At 57.7% G+C, this 19917-nt stretch overlaps 1 protein-coding gene and 1 gene segment (V, D, J or C); one reads left to right on the top strand and one right to left on the bottom strand.

Moving 5' to 3' along the window:
- Positions 1 to 3645: 3645 nt before the first annotated feature.
- LOC142091612 (feather keratin Cos1-1/Cos1-3/Cos2-1-like) lies at positions 3646 to 4356 on the bottom strand. Its single transcript, XM_075171032.1, has one exon. The coding sequence runs from the start codon at positions 3989 to 3991 to the stop codon at positions 3686 to 3688; it is 306 nt and encodes a 101-aa protein (XP_075027133.1). The 5' UTR covers positions 3992 to 4356; the 3' UTR covers positions 3646 to 3685.
- A 3328-nt stretch (positions 4357 to 7684) lies between these two features.
- Positions 7685 to 8911, top strand: LOC142091772 (T cell receptor alpha variable 4-like; the record flags this gene model as incomplete). The annotated part of the segment is given in 2 exon segments: positions 7685 to 7736; positions 8571 to 8911. Coding segments are annotated over 2 exon segments (393 nt in total), but the record flags the coding sequence as incomplete, so codon positions are not given.
- Between the last annotated feature and the right edge of the window lie 11006 nt (positions 8912 to 19917).

Genomic DNA, 19917 nt, shown 5'->3' with positions numbered 1-19917 from the left:
GGAGCCTTCAGAGATAACAGGGAATGGGGAGCAGGATGAAACATCTTTGCCGGAGTTCCCAGGTCCCTCACCCTGCTGGAGGTGTCCTGGAGCCAGCACAGGAGGGCCAGGCACTACAGGCTGTTCCCTGGAGACTCCAGGCAGCACAAAAGTGGGGATGGAAGACCTGGCTCTCTCTGGGGGTATCCGTGTGGGAGGTAATTGGCATTATTGTGCTGTGGGATCCACGCTGAGTTGAGGTCTCAGACCTGCCCAAACACACCCACCACATTGCTGTTCCCATCGACGTGACTCTGGCTGCAGCACAAGGGACAGGGACCCTTCTCATCCCACACTTTGCATCCCCTCTTGTTTTGCATCTCAGAGCCTTTCCATGCACAGTCGCTGACCCTTGCTTTCTTCCAGGCACCATGGGGCAGACCACCGTCACCCAGCAAGGACAAGTCACGGTGAAGCAGAGAGACACCTTCCAGACCACCTGCACCTACCAGATCTCTGGCTTCGATGCCTTGTTTTGGTACCAGCAGAGGAAAGGCCAAGCCCCACAGCGTATCTCATACCATGCAGCAGCTGGTCCCAAGCAGAGCGGCCGTTTCACCACGCTGCTGAACACCACGGGGAAATACAGCCTCCTGCGGCTGGAGGAAGTCGAGGTCTCTGACAGTGCCTTGTACCTCTGTGCTGTGCAAGACACCCAGGTGCAGGGAGCTTCCTTGGCTGTGCAACAACCCAGGGGAGGGAGGGGATGTGTCTGGGCAAGGCTGAGCTTGGGGGAAGGGGCCCTGAGCTGTCCCCCGGCAGCGCTGCTTCCCCTGTGCACCCAGGGATCTGCAGGGCAAGGTCCTCTTCCAGGAGAGGACAGTGTCAGTGGCTTGAGAGGAAGAAGAAGGTGGTGGAAGTGTCTCGGGTTCCCTCGTTTTCACCATGCGTTATGTGGTTATTCTGCCCAATGGCTTTGGAGAGGTGATGGGCAATGCAGGAGGTTGGGACCACTTGTGCAATGGTTCCTTGCTGCTGCTTTTTGTCTATGATTTCCTCTACTGCACATTGCTTCTTCAGGTATTCCTGTAGGCCTGTCGCGTAGAGTACCTGCTCCGGGATGTGTCCCTGAGAAGTTCAGAGTAAGGTGAAAAACATAAATAACATGCCATGTGGCAATCCTTGTCTTGACTGTCCTTGTCTTGTGGGTCCTTGTCTTGACTGTCACCAGTGTCTTTAGCAGGGGAGGCACCTTCTGATATTGGAGGGATGCGCAAGTGCTCCGAGGTAAACTGTCTGAAAAGAGACACACCAAGGCAAGGACCGATGGCCATCGGCTGTGAAGGAACTAAGGCTCTCTTCCTCAGCCTCAAGAGGCAGTGCCTGAAGGAGGACTCGCTGCAGTGTGTCCCACCCTCCAATACCTCTAGGAGTGATGAAGGGTCCCCCTGTGCCCCCACCTATTTCTCCCCAAAGCAATGACTTTCTCCATCAGCAGTCAGTGTGCAGATGGAAAGTCCACCTAAGGGACACAGGCAGGGTTGCAGCAAATTTTTAATGACTCTAAAGAGGGAAATGAGGTCACGCCAGTGGAGGCCCCCAGTGTGGGGAGCAGCAGGAGCAGCCAAGAACCTGGTTCCCTTTTCCTGTGGCAGAGCTCCCACAGGGCATCTGTTGACCTGCCTGGCAAAGGCCGACAGGCTGTCAGATCCCTCCAGGCTGGTTTCTGGGGTCCTCACAGGCTTTGAGGGGAGCACAAGGCAACAAAGAAAAGAGAGAGAAAGGTGAGTGGAAGAGAGGAAAGGTAGACATTGGCCAAGTTTTGAAAAAACCCAGGCTGGGTTGCAGGGCAAGCCAGAGATGGTCAGCATCTCTTAAAACAATGGCATGAAGTTTGATCCTCTCTCCAGCAGCATGCGGCAGGGCTGGCAGGGCTGGCACTTGTCACAGCAGGACATGCCTTGGGGCCCCAAGGTGCACCTGGGAGAGAGGGCAAGGAGGAAGCAAAACATGGGATGTATGAGGAGCAGCCTGTCACCACACCATGAGGGAGCCAAAGAACATGCAGGGCTGGGAGGTGGAGGCTGTGCAGAGAAGTACAAGGGCTCCTTGGTCTCATCCTGCCAGGGCCCAAAAAGAGCCACCAGCTCCTATGCAGCTACCGCCTAGCCCCTGAGTCCAGAAGCCACCTCAGTACAGTCCCAGCCTCCCTCCATGTCTAACCTCCTCCCCACTTCCCTCTCTCATAACAAGCAGCCCCATGATCTGGCATAGAACAACGCTGGCGTCAGCTGAGAGGTCCATTGAGGTGAGACCTCCTTTTCGAGAAAGCGGAGAAGGAGAAGGGGCTTCAGACTCAGCTGGTTCCCAAGGAGAAGGAGGCAAGAGAAGGGGATGAGAGAGTGAGGAGCTGGGCTGGCTTTTAGCATGGACCTTTAGTGTCCCAGGCTGCCAGAGGCATCCCTTGTAGAGGTGATTACTTTCTGACCAGCTCACCTTGAATGCAAAACATCCCAGCTAATGCTAATGCTTCCCGATCAGAAGGGATGAGATTTACACGTAAAATATCTTCTCCGCCTTGAATGGCAGCCAATTCCTGAGCACAAATTCTCAGGGGGGGACCAGTGAAGCAGTCAAGAGCTCTGCACTCACCTGCACCTCTCTTGGGAAGTGCACCCATACTATCGTCCTTGCTGACCTTCACGTTCTCCTGCATGCTCTGTCTCAAAGCAATTTGATCTCCCTCAGAAAGACACCGTTTCACTGCCTCCATTTCTGTGCTGGCTGCCCTCAGCTCCAACAGGCTTAGCTCCAATTTCCAGCCTTGATGCATTCAGCAGCTTGGGTGACTTTTCCCTGCCGATGTCTGCTGGCCATGGACCCTAGACTGGGTGGTGGAGAGGAGACGAAGGTGGAATATGAGCTTTGGGCCATCCCAAAGGTTGTTCCCTGCACTAACAAGCCTGCCATTTTGCAGAGCAAATCACCTTCCAGAGCCCCACAGCCTCCCACCACCACCTCAGCGCATTTCCAACCAGAGCAAGAGGAACGCCCTTCCTCAAGAGCTCATGGGGCTGCTGACCCCTCAGGGCCTCCCGCCGCTCTGGGCATTTGTGGGCAGAGACACAGCAAGGCAAGGCCTGATGGTCCCTGGCAGCAGAGCAGCCAGGGATGACTTCCTCAGCTCCAAGGGATGGTGCCCAAAAGAGGAGCCACTGCAGGGGGTCCCAACCTCCCATTCCTCTGTGATTGGAGAAGGGTCTCGTTGTGCCCTCATCCCCTTCCACCCCAGAGCAACACCCTTCTCCTTTGGCAGCTTGGGGAGTGTCCACAGAGGGAAGGACCACGTGGAGGCCAGGCTTGAATGCAGCAGAACTTTAATGAGTCAAAAGAGGGAAACAAACTCACTCCAAGTGAGATCAGCAGTGCAGGGATCCCCAGAGGCAGCCAAGAGTCTGTGGTCCTTGGCCATGGAGATGTTCCTGCATGATGTCCATCTGCCCGCCCCATAGAGAGGAGCCAGATGGACCCCACCAGGCTGGCCTTGGTGGCACCTTGTAGCCAATGGGATCCAAAGCAAACAAAGAAAAGGGAGAGGAAGGCAAGGTCGGTCAGATATGCTGAAAACAAATCCAGAAGATCGATCCTCTGCCCAGTACCATGTTCTAGTTCCTCAAGGGGTCTCCCTGGGGCTTCCCCAGCATCTTTAGCAGGGGAGGCACCTTCTGCCATAGTAGCGGCTGGAAATGCCAGAGAGGTCACAGCACCCAGAGGTGATGGGCACTCCGTCACAGCTGAGGATGCTGCCAACAGCAGCAGAGGTGGAGGATCCCACAAGGGTGTTCTGTGGGAAGGAGCTGAGGATGGGGCCAGGCAGGGTCACCACCACGGGGGAGGGCTGGATCACGACGGTGGAGTTCTGGCACTGCCTGACACAGGGCTCATTGCAGCTGTTGGCCAGCGGGGTCGGGCCACAGGGCCGGCATGGCAGGCACTGGTCGTAGCAGGACATTCTCTAAGGGTCCAGAGGTGCACCTGGGAGAGAGGACAGGGAGGAAGCAGAGCACAAGGGTGGGTGAGGAGCAGCCTGGTTTCCCTGTCGGAAAGGACCCAAGAACACTACTGAGTGGGGAGAGGGATGTTGTGCCAGGAGCGACACGGTCTTTATCACCCTACAAAGAGCAGCCTGGCCTGGAGAGGCTTTCTCCTAATTCGTAAACCAAAAGCCCCCTCAGACACATCCCAGCCTCTCTCTAAGCAGACCTTCTCCCCGCTTCCCTCTCTCATGACGAGAAGTTCCAAACCCCAGCACAGGACAGAGCCAGTATCAACTGAAATGTCCGTCTCACTTTGGAAGAGGAGGAGAAGGGGCTTCAGACTCACCTGCTGCCCGAGGAGGAGGCAACAAGAGAAGGGGATGAGAGAGCAGGGACCTGGACTGGCTTTTACACCTGCCCTTCATCGCCGCAGGACCAGAGGCCCTTTGCAGAGGTAACAATTCTCTGACCAGCTCATCTTGAATGCAAACCATCGCAGCTGATGATATGGGCTGTGCTTTGGTTTCCAACACTGCTGCCTTTTCATTTCCAGGTTTGTGCCGTGCCCGTTCCCCAATGAAGGCTTCTCCTGAGTGTTGAGATGAAAGGCCCCAGGATTTCGAGGGCAGGAATGCAGCAGTGCAGGCAGAAGACTCAGCTCAAGTGATGGACGTGTCCAGAGCAGAGAAGTGACGTCAGCCTGGGTCACTCTGGTGGGGCTGTTTGAAGTGCCGTTCTCAGGAAGAAGCTCCAGCAATCCTCAGCTGCACACCATGGGCTCCCACGCATGAGGACGTGCCATGTCCTTGTCTTTCCCTCCCTTCTCAGCTCACCCCCATGGTCACTTGTTGTTGCCTCCCCAGGTGTGCATTGTGCTCCTAGGTTTTGACCCCATCCTGTCTAACACTGCCCGCAGGAAACAATTCTGGCTGGTTTTGACTCTCTCTCTGCAGTCTGTGAGCACACAAACAATGCCATGGGCATGCCTGGGATCTTGTCCTTCCCCAGAACGCCTCAGCCCTGCCTCAGTTGTCCACAGGGTTCCTTGGCAGAGGCCACAGTTGGATGTGTTCCTCCGTGTGTTCTTGTCTTGTGTGCTTCTGTGTGCAGCTGGGATTGTGTGAATGCACATGGGAGCACAAACTTGTGCATGACTCTACACCGACGTGCATGAGCGTGTGTGTGTCCTTGTGTGCCCACATCACGAGGGAATGTGCTGCTCATACTGAGGACCCTCTCCACTGCTCTCTCCATGAGCACCACAGAGCAGCAGGTTCCCAGGGTCAGGAGGAGCCTGAGTGCAGCTGAAAGGTGATGGCACCAGCCTGCTAGAGATCTGTCCAGGGAGAGGCCCTGAAATGCAGCTCCTGCCACCTGAGCCCTCCTTTTCCTGCTCCTGCAGAGCTCACACTCCGCTGCTGCCGATTTCAGGCCACAACAAGGACAGTTTCACTCCGTCTTAGATCCTTTCTTTAGTTCAGTGTAACAATACTGGGAGTTCCCCAGCATGGCTGGCAGTCCCCCCACCCTGCCTCTCCAGGCCAGGACACAGCTGCTCTCTCCAGCGATAGAGAGTTCAGAAGGATGGGCTTTGCTTTATGGGCAAGGAGAAAGGCTGAGGAATCCTGCCGACCATGTGCTGGCCATCCCTGAGCGGATCTGCTTCCAACGCAGTGTTGCAGTGGGACACACACTTGCCTCGTGTCCAAGCCAATGCCCACTGTTCTTGTGTAGATCATCGGCCTGGTGCTGTGTCAGGCAGAGGTGAGACCCTGGATCAAGCAGGTACTGAATGAAAGGACCACGGAGCTTGATATCGCTGTGCTCTGAGTGGAAGGACAGAGCCTGTGGCTTGCACAGGGAAAGTCAACAAAATGATGACTGCTTTGGTCTTCCGCCTACAAGGACCTTCATGCCCTGCCTTGGAATCTTAGTCTGAGAGCCCAGCAACTGCCCCTGGGACGGAAGGGTCATTGGATTCGAGACCGCACCTCCCAAAGGCTGCTGCTCTCCCACAGGGGTGTCCAGAAGAGACCCTCTTTCCAACAAGGGCTGTGCACATTGTGGAAAGTTCTTTAGCACATCTCCCCTCCTGAAGGTCTGTCTGCCTGGGCTCAGGTCCAGCTTGGAGACAGTGCAGTCGAGGGCTTCCCCCCTTCCCTTGAGTGACCGCGGTGAGGTCACTGCCAGGGAGTTCTGCTGGGAGATCTCAGCCAGGGCTGATTCCCCTCTCCATGGAGCTGCTGCTGAGCTGAGGCTCTAGTGTACCTGAGGGCCAACCTCATTGCTTTCTCAGGAGGTAATGGGCACTGGGGCGAAGGGAAGGGCAGGGGATGTGTGTACCCAGAGTTCAGAAGGACCTTTGACACCCTCTCCCGCACTTCCTTTAGGAACAAACTGGTGATGAATGGGTTCATAAAGAGCCTGATAAGGTGGATGGAAAATTGGCTGGACTACCAGGCTCCAAGAGTTGTGACCATGAAGAAATGGGCTGACTGGAACCTCATGAAGGTTCAACAGAGCAACAGCAAGGTTTTGCATCTGATGGCGGAACAAGCCCATACAGTCATGCAGCGGGTGCTGGCTGCTAGGAAGCAGATCCACAGAAAAGGATGTGTGGTTTTAGGACACCCAGCTGAACATGAGGCCGCAGGGAGCCCTTGCAGTAAAATACAACCTGAGCGGTGTTAGTCAAAGTGTTGCCAGCAGGTCCAGGAAAGTGACCCTGCCCCTCTGGCCCTTGTGAGACCACATCTGGAGTACTGCATCCACGCTGGGCTCCCTGGTCCAAGAAGGATATTGACAGAGTGAAGCGAGCCCCACAAAGGCCACCAAGGTGGATAGAGGGCTGGCAATGTGATGAGAGGCTGAGAGAACTGGGCCTGCCCGTCTTGGAGAAGGGACGGCTCAGGGGAGACCTTCTTGCTTTCTACAACTACTTGTTCAGACGAGACAATAGGCTAGAAGAAATAAGGAGAAAAGGAACGCGTTTCCCAGCAAGGCTGTGCAATCTCCATCCTGAGAGGTGTTCGAGGATGGACTGAATGTGACCTTGAGCAACCTGATCTAATGGGATCTGTTCCGATCAGGGCGGTGATCTAGATGACCTCTGGAGGTCCCTTCTCACCTACATTCTGACTCTGTGAGTCCCCACCACCCCTGCCCTCCCTGAGCCCTGCACACCCATGGGCACGTGTGTCCTCACACCCCCTTTGCCTCAACACCACTTTTAGGCATGGTGCTGGGACTGCAGAGGGGCAGCTGAAGGGAGGCTCTCACCCTCCTCACTCCCACCCGCAGGACACCAGTGGCTGCTGTTTCCAGCCCCTGAGCTGGGAGACAGCTCTGGGAAGCTGGTCCATCTCCTGGGGCAGGGCCCTGCTGCTGCCCCCGGCTGCCCCCGGCGCTGTGCAGCCTTATTCTTGCTGGGGAGTCCTTGCTGGAGGAGGGGAGAGCCCATTCCCCGGGAGAGCAACTTGTGCCCCTGCAGAGCCACCGAGCCCTCTCAGCCCGGGCGAGACCCCGAGCGGCGCCGGCGCAGGGCTCAGCCCCGGGGCGGAGCCGGCGGCGGCGGAGAGGAGAGGAGGCGGCGGAGAGGAGGCGCCGCGGCCGGAGCAGAGAGCCGGGGCTGGCGGGGGGCAGCGAGGCGCGGGCGGCGGAGCGGCGGGATGCGGCGGTGCCGGGGCGCAGGGCTGGCCGCGCTGGCCGCGGTGCTCCTGGGTGCGCGGGGCTGGCGGTGGTGGATGGGGCCGGGGCTGTGCCCGGGCTGCTCCCCAGGGAGCCCAGCGCCAGCTCTTCCCTCTCCTTCTTCGACGTCTCTTTCCCCCTCCCTGCCTCTCTGCCATCTCTCGTCCCCCTTTCCAAACCCTCCGAGTCCCCTCTTCCTGGTCTCCCTATTTTTCCATCATCTCTGTCGGTACGAGCCTTCTTGCACGTATCCCTGCTTTTCCATGCCCCCTCTCCTTCCCCTGTGCATTCCGCAGTTCTTATTGCCCTGAATATAGCCCTCTGGCCTTCACTGTAACAACCCCTCTCCCTGTCTCCTCTTCCTCCATTTATCCACCCGTCTCTCCATGCATCTACCATCCCTAAGCCCCCTTCATACTATCTGAGACCCCTCTCTCATCTCTCCCTCTGCTTCCTTCATACCTGTAAGCACGTTTGCTTTCCTGCACCATGCCGTTATTCTATACATCCTCTCATCCCCCTGTGCATTCAGCATTTCTTCTTCTTCTGAATTCAGCCCTCCTTCCTTCACTGTAACACACTCAACTCCCCTGATTCCTCTCCCTCTCGCCACCCATCCATCCATGCACTTGACTTTCATCCCATCTCTGCATGCACCAATTCCAAATCCCTCCCCAGAGTTTTCCCCTTGCTCCACACACCCACACCACGATCACTCTCCATCCCTGTTGATGGGCACACGTCCCCATCCGTTCCAGTCTGGCTCTGTCTCACTGCCGCTCTTCCTGACGGTTTCTCTGGGAAAAGAGCCATCAGAGCTGGGCGATCTTGGGTGATCTTTGGCCTTTCCTTCTCCTTTCTCGGCAGTGGCTGCGGGCAGAGCCCAGGTGCAGCAGGAGCCGTCGGCAGAGACCACCGAGGGCACCGGCATCACCATCAACTGCTCACACCCCAAAATACAGATCACCGACTTCATCCTCTGGTACCGTCAGCTCCCGGGCCGAGGCCCCGAATTCCTCGTGAGTGGTCACAAAGGGTCCAAGGAGGTGCAGGAGCCGCCGGGGCGGCTGTCGGTGGCGGCAGACCGCCGGTCCAGCGCCCTGTGGCTCGCCCGGCCCCGGCGCGGGGACGCGGCGGTGTATTACTGCGCCGTGGGAGACACGGGGAGAGGAGCCGGGGCTGCGGCCGGGCACGAACCGCCGCGGGCGGGGCCGGGCGGGTGTGTCGGGGGCGGGGGGACAGCCCCGGGCGGGCCCGCCAGGGGGCGCTGCCGCTCCGCCCGCCGGGGCCGCCCCGCCCCGCCCCGCCCCGCCCCGCCCCGGGGCGGTTCCCCCGCCCCACCGGCACCGGCCCCGGCACCGGGCCCGAGAAGTCCCCGCACCCCGCGCCCCGCAGCCCCGGGAGCTCCTCCCGTGGCGGATCCGGAGCCGCCCCCGGGCAGAAACCTTCTCCCGCCCCGCACCCCGCTCACCCCCGCACTTCCACAGGGACGCGGACAGAAATCCCCCGCGACAGTGGCGGCGGCGGCGGGGAGGAAAGGCGACCGGAGCGGTGGCGGTGTCCGGCGGTGCCCGGGAAGGAGCGACTGCAGCCGCCGGCCCCGCGGGCTCCCGGCCGGGAGCAGCGCCTTTCTGCTCTGCAGAGGGAGGCGGGCAGCAGAGATCCTCCTGCCCCCGGGCAGCCGGGGAGCCCTCGGTCCTGCCACAGGGACCGGCCACTGCTGCTGCGCAACGGGCAGGGGCTGGGGATCGCTTTCACCCCACGAACATAGCCAGGCCCTGTTAGAGCAGAGAGACCCAACTGGTACAGGGCTAATACAAGCCTTTGCTTTGAAACCACAACCAGAGGTGGTTTCTGGCTGGTAACCTTGTAAAGAGACTCAGGGTCGTGGTGTAACCCCAGCCAGCAACTGAACACCACACAGCCGCTCGCTCACTGCCCCCCTCCACTGGGATGGGGGAGAATAGGGAGGGTAAAACAGAGAAAACGCGTGCGTTGAGAGAAAGATAGTTTAATAACTGAAATAAAATAAAGTAAAAGAGGAGGAGGAGGAGGAGGAACAGTAGTAGTAATAATAATAATGATAATAATAGAATATACAAAGCAAGTGGTGCACGAAGCAATTGCTGACCACCTGCCAACTGATGCCCAGCCAGTCCCCAAGCAGCGATCGCTGCTTCCCAGACCACGCCTCCTAGTTCATACAGTGAGCATGACGTCATATGGTACCTTGACGTCATATGGTACCTTGGATCAAGCAGGTACTGAATGAAAGGACACAGAGCTTGGTATCATTGTGCTCTGAGTGGAAGGACAGAGCCTTTGGTTTGCATGGGGAAAGCCAGCAAAATGATGACTGCTTTGGTCTTCCACCTACAAGGACCTTCGTGCCCTGCCTTGGAATCTCAGTCTGAGTGCCCAGCAGCAGCCCCTGGGAGGGAAGGGGCACTGGATTTGAGACCGCACCTCCCAAAGCCTGCTGCTCTTCCACAGGGGTGTCCAGAAGAGACCCTCTTTCCAACAAGGGCTGTGGAAAGTTCTTTAGCACATCTCCCCTCCTGAAGGTCTGTCTGTCTTGGCCCAGGTCTAGCTTGGAGACAGTGTAGTCGAGGGCTTCCCCCCTTCCCTTTAGTGACCGCGGTGAGGTCACTGCCAGGGAGTTCTTCTGGGAGATCTCAGGCAGGGCTGATTCCCCTCTCCATGGAGCTGCTGCTGAGCTGAGGCTCTAGTGTACCTGAGGGCCAACCTCATTGCTTTCTCAGGAGGTAATGGGCACTGTGGAGGAGGGAAGGGCAGCGGATCTGTATACCCGGAGTTCAGAAGGATCTTTGACACCCTCTCAAGGGTGTCACCCAGGAACAAACTGGTGATGAATGGGTTCATAAAGAGCCTGATAAGGTGGATGGAAAATTGGTTGGACTACCAGGCTCCAAGAGTTGTGACCATGAAGAAATGGGCTGACTGGAACCTCATGAAGGTGCAAAAGAGCAACAGCAAGGTTTTGCATCTGATGGCGGAACCAGCCCATGCAGTCATGCAGCTGGGGGCTGGCTGCTAGGAAGCAGATCCACAGAAAAGGATGTGTGGTTTTAGGACACCCAGCTGAACATGAGGCCACAGTGAGCCCTTGCAGTAAAATACGTCCTGAGCTGTGTTAGTCAAAGTGTTGCCAGCGGGTCCAGGAAAGTGACCCTGCCCCTCTGGCCCTTGTGAGACCACATCTGGAGTACTGCATCCAGGCTGGGCTCCCTGGTCCAAGAAGGATATTGACAGACTGAAGCGAGCCCCACAAAGGCCACCAAGGTGGATAGAGGGCTGGCAATGCGATGAGAGGCTGAGAGAACTGGGCCTGCCCGTCTTGGAGAAGCGAGGTCCCTTCTCACCTACATTCTGACTCTGTGAGTCCCCACCACCCCTGCCCTCCCTGAACCCTGCATGCCCATGGGCACCTTTCTCCTGACACCCTTTTTGCCTCAATAGAACTTTCAGTTTTGGTCCCCTCACTACAAGAAGGACATGGAGGTGCTGGAGCGTGTCCAGAGAAGGGCAACAAAGCTGATGAAGGGTCTGGAGAACAAGTCTTATGAGGAGCGGCTGAGGGAACTGGGACTGTTTAGCCTGGAGAAGACGAGGCTGAGGGGAGACCTCATCATGCTCTACAACTACCTGAAAGGAGGTTATAGTGAGGTGGGTGTTGGTCTCTTCTGCCAAGTAACGAGCGATAGGACGAGAGGAAATGGCCTCAAGTTGCGCCAAGGGAGGTTTAGATTGGACATTAGGAAAAATTTCTTTACTGAAAGAGTGGTCAAGCCTTGGAACAGGCTGCCCAGGGAAGCGGTTGAGTCACCATCCCTGGAAGTATTTAAAAGACGTGTAGATGAGGCGCTTAGGGACATGGTTTAGTGGGCATGGTGGGGTTGGGTTGACAGTTGGACTCGATGATCTTAGAGGTCTTTTCCAACCTTAATGATTCTATGCTCTGACTACCAAGAGGCAGCTGAAGGGAGGCTCTCAGCCTCCTCACTCCCATCCGCAGGAAATCAGTGGCTGCTGTTTCCAGCCCCTGAGCTTGAGACAGCTCTGGGAAGCTGCTCCATCTCCTGGGTTAAGGCCCTGCAGCTGTCCCAGGCTGCACCTGGCACAGTGCATCCTTATTCTTGCTGAGGTGTCCTTGCTGTAGCACGGGGAGACAATGATCTGCCCATGCAGAGCCACTGAGCACTCTTAGCCCGGGTGAGACCCTGAGCGGCCAAGGCAGAGCAGTGGAATATGACAGTGCCAGGGTGCAGGGCTGGCAGGGTTGGCCGTGGTGCTCCTGGGTGCATGGGGCTGGCTCTGGGCTGCTTTGGGGGTCAAGGGGAGACCTATTTAATCTGGGAAGGGACTCTGGGTTGCTTGGCACAGCTAAGCCCATTGCAGTGGCAGGTACCTCTTGTCACAGAGATCTGAGCTGCCACCTCCCCATGCACAACCTTGGACACTCCTGCAGCTCTTGTGGAGTGCAAGGGGCCATCCAAGGGAGGGACCTGACACCTCTGCCCCTGGCTGGGGCACAGGGCTAGCCAAGCTCTGGCCTTGGTGTTCATGGAGGTGCACCAGGTAATCTCTGGAAATCTCTGCGTTTGAGAGGGAGGAAGGATCCATCTGACTCCAGAAAGGTGCTGTTTCTCTCCCAGATCCCATCTCTCCCAGCAGCTCTGATTTCTCCTCTTACACGTTCAGCTTCTCCCCTTGTTCCACCTCCCCTGCTCCCACAACCTCCTCCCCTGCTCACCCTCCTTGCCCCGAGAACTGCCCTTCAGCACTTGGTTCTTCCTGCATTTTTGCCTGACAGTCGACACCGTCATTGCATTCTCTGGAGACTTTCCCTTTTCTCTTGATGGATGAGAGCATCCAGCAGAACCCCGTGCTTTTCCTTCCAGATCGACTTTTAAATGCCCGATTTTCCAATGAGACATTTCGAGAAACTGAGAGTGCTGTCAAAATAGCACGTACTCAACTTCCAAAACTTCCTGTCATGCCCTGTTGCTGCGCCGTTCCCCCTCCCCTTGGCTCCTTCCAGCGCACCGGCGTCCCCGTGGCCGAGGTGCGGGTGCTGGGGAGTCCTTGCTGGAGGAGGGGAGAGCCCATTCCCCGGGAGAGCAACTTGTGCCCCTGCAGAGCCACCGAGCCCTCTCAGCCCGGGCGAGACCCGAGCGGCGCCGGCGCAGGCCTCAGCCCCGGGGCGGAGCTGGCGGCGGCGGAGAGGAGAGGAGGCGGCGGAGAGGAGGCGCCGCGGCCGGAGCAGAGAGCCGGGGCTGGCGGGGGGCAGCGAGGCGCGGGCGGCGGAGCGGCGGGATGCGGCGGTGCCGGGGCGCAGGGCTGGCGGGGCTGGCCGCGGTGCTCCTGGGTGCGCGGGGCTGGCGGTGGTGGATGGGGCCGGGGCTGTGCCCGGGCTGCTCCCCCGGGAGCCCAGCGCCAGCTCTTCCCTCTCCTTCTTCGACGTCTCTTTCCCCCTCCCTGCCTCTCTGCCATCTCTCGTCCCCCTTTCCAAACCCGCCGAGTCCCCTCTTCCTGGTCTCCCTATTTTTCCATCATCTCTGTCGGTACGAGCCTTCTTGCACGTATCCCTGCTTTTCCATGCCCCCTCTCCTTCCCCTGTGCATTCCGCAGTTCTTATTGCCCTGAATATAGCCCTCTGGCCTTCACTGTAACAACCCCTCTCCCTGTCTGCTCTTCCTCCATTTATCCACCCATCTTTTGACCACTCTCTCCAGGCATCCACCTTCCCTAACCCCTCTTCATACTATCTGAGATCCCTCTCTCATCTCTCCCTCTGCTTCCTTCATACCTGTAGGCACGTTTGCTTTCCTGCACCATGCCGTTATTCTATACATCCTCTCATCCCCCTGTGCATTCAGCATTTATTCTTCTTCTGAATTCAGCCCTCCTTCCTTCACTGTAACACACTCAACTCCCCTGATTCCTCTCCCTCTCGCCACCCATCCATCCATGCACTTGACTTTCATCCCATCTCTGCATGCACCAATTCCAAATCCCTCCCCAGAGTTTTCCCCTTCCTCCACACACCCACACCAGGATAACTCTCCATCCCTGTGGATGGACACACGTCCCCATCCCTTCCAGTCTGGCTCTGTCTCACTGCCGCTCTTCCTGACGGTTTCTCTGGGAAAAGAGCCATCAGAGCTGGGCGATCTTTGGTGATCTTTGGCCTTTCCTTCTCCTTTCTCGGCAGTGGCTGCGGGCAGAGCCCAGGTGCAGCAGGAGCCGTCGGCAGAGACCACCGAGGGCACCGGCATCACCATCAACTGCTCACACCCCAACATACGGACCAGCGAGTACATCTACTGGTACCGTCAGCTCCCGGGCCGAGGCCCCGAATTCCTCGTGAGAGGTCTTAAAGGGTCCAAGGATCTGCAGGAGCCGCCGGGGCGGCTGTCGGTGGCGGCAGACCGCCGGTCCAGCGCCCTGTGGCTCGCCCGGCCCCGGCGCGGGGACGCGGCGGTGTATTACTGCGCCGTGGGAGACACGGGGAGAGGAGCCGGGGCTGCGGCCGGGCACGAACCGCCGCGGGCGGGGCCGGGCGGGTGTGTCGGGGGCGGGGGGACAGCCCCGGGCGGGCCCGCCAGGGGGCGCTGCCGCTCCGCCCGCCGGGGCCGCCCCGCCCCGCCACGCCCCGCCCCGCCCCGGGGCGGTTCCCCCGCCCCACTGGCACCGGCCCCGGCACCGGGCCCGCCGAGCCCCGCAGTCCCCGCGCCCCGCAGCCTCGGTCCTTCCCTGTCCCTGTCTCTGCTCCTTCCCCTGAACACCCCATGTCTTGCACAACCCCAAAACACTTTTTCACTCCACCCGTAAGGAGTCTGATCCCCCTGTGGGCAGAAACACCCCCAGTTTATGCGATGATCTCCTCACCCTTCTGGCAGGCGTCATCCCCAGACAAGGGGTCGGTCACACTACCCTGAGGGTCAGTGAGAAGACTGCGGTAAAGAGGGTTGTGCTGGACGTCCTCCTGCCAACGAGCAGCCGTGTGTCTGTCTCTGGGTGGGACGTTGACAGCAGTGCTGTTCCCAGAGACATTTCCCTTGAAGGGCCTCATCTGTGGCCTGGGGAGAAGGGAGAGAAACCCCTGTGGGCACAGGGCGTCAGACACCTGGATCTAGGTGCCTTTGGTTCTTCCTCCTCTCAGACACTGGCGAGGGACAAGGAGCCCATCGGGGCTGCAAAGGGGCCTGTCTCCATCTCCGAGAGAGGTGGGTGCAGGCCCCTGCCTCTGGCTGGGCACTGGATGGCAGGAGAAGTTCACCATGGACACTCCTCCCTGGCTGGGGGCTGGCTGGGCTGGCTGTGATCTCCGGGAGGAGCAAAAAGCAGGAAAACTGCCTGCAGCCTCCTATTGCCTGCCAGCAGACTGCTTGATCTCTTCCTTCAGGCTCCTACGGGAACTTTCAGGTGCCCCAGGCCCCTTTGGCCATGAGACCTGGAGCTGAGAGGCAGCGCTTCTACACCAGGGTATGTCTGCCTGAGAGGATGCTCCAGCACCTTCTGACTTGGAGGGCTGAGAAAAGCCCAGCTGTGGCCTGACTGCCCAAACATGAACCTCCCACTGCTGAACAACCTCCCCTTGGCCCTTGCAAACCTGGAACACAGTGAGGGTCACAGTTTGGGGTCTTTCCTTGGCCTGAGCACTTCAACAACTTTAATTTCTCACCCTACAGAGCAGAGTGGCAGAGGTGTGGAGTCCCCAGGGCGCCTGACGCAGAAGAATCTCTTCTTCATTCCCTCCCACCAGCTATTTACACACACCTCCAAGATCCCCCATGAGCCTTCTCTTCCCCAGGCTGAACACTGCAGACCTCTCAGCATGTCCTCATAGGAAAGATGCTCCAGTCCCTGCACCATTTCGCTGGGCTCGCTCCAATATCTTTCTTGTACTGGGGAGCCCAGAACTGGACCCAGCACTCCAGACGTGGCCTCACCAGCGCTGAGTAGGGAGGAAGGATCAGGTCCCTTGTCCTGCTGGCAATGCTCTTCCTACTGCAGCCCAGCACGCTGTTGGCCTTCCTTGCCACGGGGGTGCATTGCCACAGCAGACTCAGGAACACCCCCGAGCCCTGAAACTGAGCGGGACAAGCAGTGAGTATTCAGGAGAAGTATCCCAGCTGCTTGTCCAGATCTTACTCTTCCTCAGCATGCCCCAATGACCACTGTTGGAGAAGGGGACTCTTGGTAGGAGACGTGACTGCTCCTGCGGTTTAACCTCCTAGCCAAAGAAGCCCAAAGAGGGAAAATGTCTTCCTAGCCCTGCATCTGGGGATCAGTGAAAGCCTCAACGTGTGAGCAAGACCCATCAGCCAGGCACTGGGCAAGATTCCCTGTCCAACCTCTTGAGCTGTCCCCCTGCTTTTCAGGTCTCTCCTTCAGCTCTGGGGACTCACCAGTGCCTGGCTGGGGGAGTGTCCCTGTGTCCCTGAGTCCCTCTGGGTTCTCTGCCCAACAGAAAGGCTGCAGTTCTCGGATCCAGTTTGTCCCTCTCTGCACACGTCTCATCCACACGAAGGTGGACCCTCAGGGCCCCCGTTGTGGAAATGTGCAGTTGCCGTTGGCTGGGGGAGCCACAGGTGGTGCTGCTGGAGGAGGGAGAAACCCAGAAGGAGCATTTCAGGCACAGCAAGAACAGATCCTTTCTCTTCCCCGCTTCTTCCGTTGCTCCCCCAGCAGAGTCGTTTCCGGCAGCTCTGTTCTCTCGTTTTCTGACTCTCTCTCGCTCAGCAAACAGGCAGGTTGGTCTCGGCATGCCCCTCGGATATCTCGTCCTCGCTGCCTTCCTGGGGCAACGGCTGGGTAAGTCCTGGCTTTTCATCAATGCAGACTTCATCTTCCCCCCAGGAAACCCTCGCCAGCCTTATCAGGACCACGTGGGGAACTACTCCTGAATTACAGGAAAACGCTGGGAAATGTCACCTCACATTTGTGGGTTTGCACCGGTTCTCTCAAGATGCCTTTGCTGTTGGAAAGGAGAGAGGAGAGAAGAGGAGAGAGACCTCAGACCCCTTCTCCTGCTTTTCTTTCCCTTTCAATCCATTTCTCTCTGCCTCTCTCTTCTGATGCTCCTGCTGTCACTACAGGAGATCTCAGCTGTCGCTGCACTCCCATATTTTTCCCTTTCCAAACACAAATTACCAGATCCTGTCAATGCTGCTACCGGGACTTTAAAGCCTTCATCCCATTAACATTAATAGGGTGCCCCAGTCTACCTCCTGGCTGGCATATGTCTGTCATGGCCTCCAGTTTTCTGCTGGCTGTCAATACAGCCAGGGCTTCCTCTTTCTACCATTCAGCTCAGCTTTGTATGTATTCAGGCACGTAGGAGCCCTTGGAGATGACAGGGATGGGGAAGGAACTCCATGGGCCCCTCAGCCTGCTGGAGGGCTGCTGGTCCCAGCACACAAAGGGCAGGCATGACAGGCTGTTCCCTGGTCCTCTGGGCAGTAGGAGCAGGAGCAGGGACACAGCACAGCTCTCCTCAGGGTCCATGCTGGGCTGAGAGCTCCGAGCTCCTGCCCGGAACCACTCTCCTCTGGCTGTCCCCAAGCCTCAGGATTTTCCTGCAGGGCAAGGGACAGGGAACCTTCTCCACCAGGGCTTTGCATCCACTCCTGGTTTGCTTCCCGGAGCCTTTCCCTGCAGAGCTGCTGAGCCTTGCTTTCTTCCAGGCACCATGGGGCAGACCACCGTCACCCAGCAAGAAGGACAAGTCACAGTAGAGGAGAGAGACACCTTCCAGACCACCTGCACCTACAAGGTCTCTGGCTTTAATGCTTTGCTCTGGTACCAGCAGAGGAAAGGCCAAGCCCCACAGCGTATCTCACACCATGCAGCAGCTGGCCCCAAGCGCAATGGCCGTCTCACCACGCTGCTGAACACCACGGGGAAATACAGCCTCCTGCGGCTGGAGGAAGTCGAGGTCTCTGACAGTGCCTTGTACCTCTGTGCTGTGCAAGACACCCTGGGGCAGGGAGCTTCCTTGGCTGTGCAACAACCCAGGGGAGGGAGGGGATGTGTCTGGGCAAGGCTGAGCTTGGGGGAAGGGGCCCTGAGGTGTCCCCTGGCAGCGCTGCTTCCCCTCTGCACCCAGGGATCTGCAGGCCACGGTTCTCTTTCTGAAAGGGGCCGGTGTCAGTGGCTCTGGAGATGGTGACCATGACTGTAGGACAGAGCCTGCTGGGAACCAGGATGCCAGGGGCTTGCTCTCAGCCCCTCAGGCTCAGTGTTAGTAAATTCCTGCAAGCCCAGGACTAATTAGGTCCATCACGCACTGACCAGCCCCACCAAAACGGCCCTAGAGGGCATTTTGACAGAGATTTGTGGGCTTGTTTGCTCTCTTCAATAAGTAAAGGATCAAACCGGACTTGAGTCAAGCCATCAGTTATCTCCAGATGTTCAGCCCGTCCCAGTGCGATGCTTGTGCCTGAGGGGCAGAGCAAACCACACAGAACAGCCCCAATGCCAAAGGCCCACGCGCTCTCCATGTTCCTAACCAATAAGCAAAGAGACCAACGTACAAATGAAGCCTTACAACCCCCGGGCTCCCTGCAGTCTCCTCAGGGGAGTTAGAGGGCTCGATGATCATCTGCAGCTCCTACACAGGGAGCAGTGTTGTGGTGATGAGCTCCCACAGCAGCAAGGGGACGGTGTGTCTGGGACAAGCCAGACCTGCAGCAGGCTGCTGTAGGGGGATTTTTGTGTTACCCCTTGAGGTGAAACAAACACACGTTTGTGCTTAAATAATTAGAAAAAAAAGTTAATGAACAATGCATTGGGCAGAGTCCTACCGCCATAAGTGGTTCTTCAAGGGGTCTGCAGAGATGCATCACAGGCACATCCCTTATATACACTTGCATCAGCACCAATCCCGCGACCGGTTGCATGGGGCGCCTTAGCCCAGCCATGGGTCCATCCCTCAATCCAGCTCTCCTGCCCCAAGGTGGCTCCTGAGCTCTCCATTCCAGGAGGGCTGCAGGACAATGCTGAGGCCATTCCTTATCTCAGCACCAAGGGAAACTGCACTCCCTTACAGGGAGTCCTTCTGTCTCGGGCATCCCTGCTTCCAGCCCCTTTTACCCCTTCTGAAGTTGGGCCTTCTTGCCCTCCATGACAGATCATTCCTTGGTCACCAATTACCATTGCTGAGCAGTTACAATTTGAATTTCCACTTCACTGCAGATGCTGAGGCTGGGGATGGGCAATGAGGCTGTGCTCAGGAAGCTTCCTCCCTCCCACAAATGGATTCTATGTGGTGTTTTGATCTCCTCAGGCTTGAGGAGACTCTGCTATCCATGATGTAATGTTTCCTGTCCATTCCAGACACCAATTTATGCAGACAGGGTCTCAAATGTTCCCATAGCACACCAGATGAAGCTGCAGTCTTCTTATTGTCAGTGATGTAAACATGCAGGGAAAGCTCAGCTCTCTGGTAAAGTACAAGCTGCACACATTGAGCCTTGCATTTCTATATTAGTGATTTGTTCATCTTGACCACTATTAAGAAGAGGAGGCACATCCATCCTCCCCGACAGCAACTGGGTTTGTCTTCTCTCGAGGCAGGGATACATGAAAACTGGTTCCATTGTGTTATTTCCCTCCTGAACTTCAGCCATGGCGGTGATGTAAAGAGCTGCTGTACCTTCTCCTTCTCCTGTCTGCGTGGCCAATGATAAAACACAACAAACGCAGGCAATGAAAAGCTCGACCCAGGCAGCTCCCAGCATGGGGCATCCATGGGCCCCCGTTCCCCTCTGCTCTCTGGGAGACAGCCCCAGCCTCAGCCTCCTATCAGCAGGTGCCTCATCCACCCCACTGGACCATCGTTCCAAGGAATCTCTGGGGACATTAAACATTCCCGTGGGAGCAGGTTGCTTGCTCCTGCTCCTCCGGTATAATGGACGGGCACGTTCGGCACCACATGTCCTTTGTCTGCTCAGCCAGGAATGACCAAACTGTGCCTGGAGCACTGCTCTCCTCCCCTAAAGGGTTCTTCTGTCCTTTAATCCCTGGGCACAGAGGTGGCTCCTCAAGGGAAACACCTGCATGAGCAGCAGCTGCTGCAGAAACTCCCCACGCGGGGACAGGCACTGTCCCTCACTCTGCTGGGTGGGGGACACCCAGCACAGCCTCTGCTTTACAGACGGACCCTCTCCAAGCTTCACGGAGTCAC

The sequence above is a fragment of the Calonectris borealis genome, chromosome 22 (assembly GCF_964195595.1).
Source record: "Calonectris borealis chromosome 22, bCalBor7.hap1.2, whole genome shotgun sequence".
NCBI lineage: Eukaryota > Metazoa > Chordata > Aves > Procellariiformes > Procellariidae > Calonectris > Calonectris borealis.
The sequence above is the reverse complement of the archived record's forward strand: the minus strand, read 5'-3'. Positions and strand labels throughout refer to the sequence as shown.

What these genes read in the sequence shown, in the direction of transcription:
- LOC142091612 (XM_075171032.1), bottom strand. Translation starts at nt 3,991, where the DNA reads ATGTCCTGCTACGACCAGTGCCTGCCATGCCGGCCCTGTGGCCCGACC.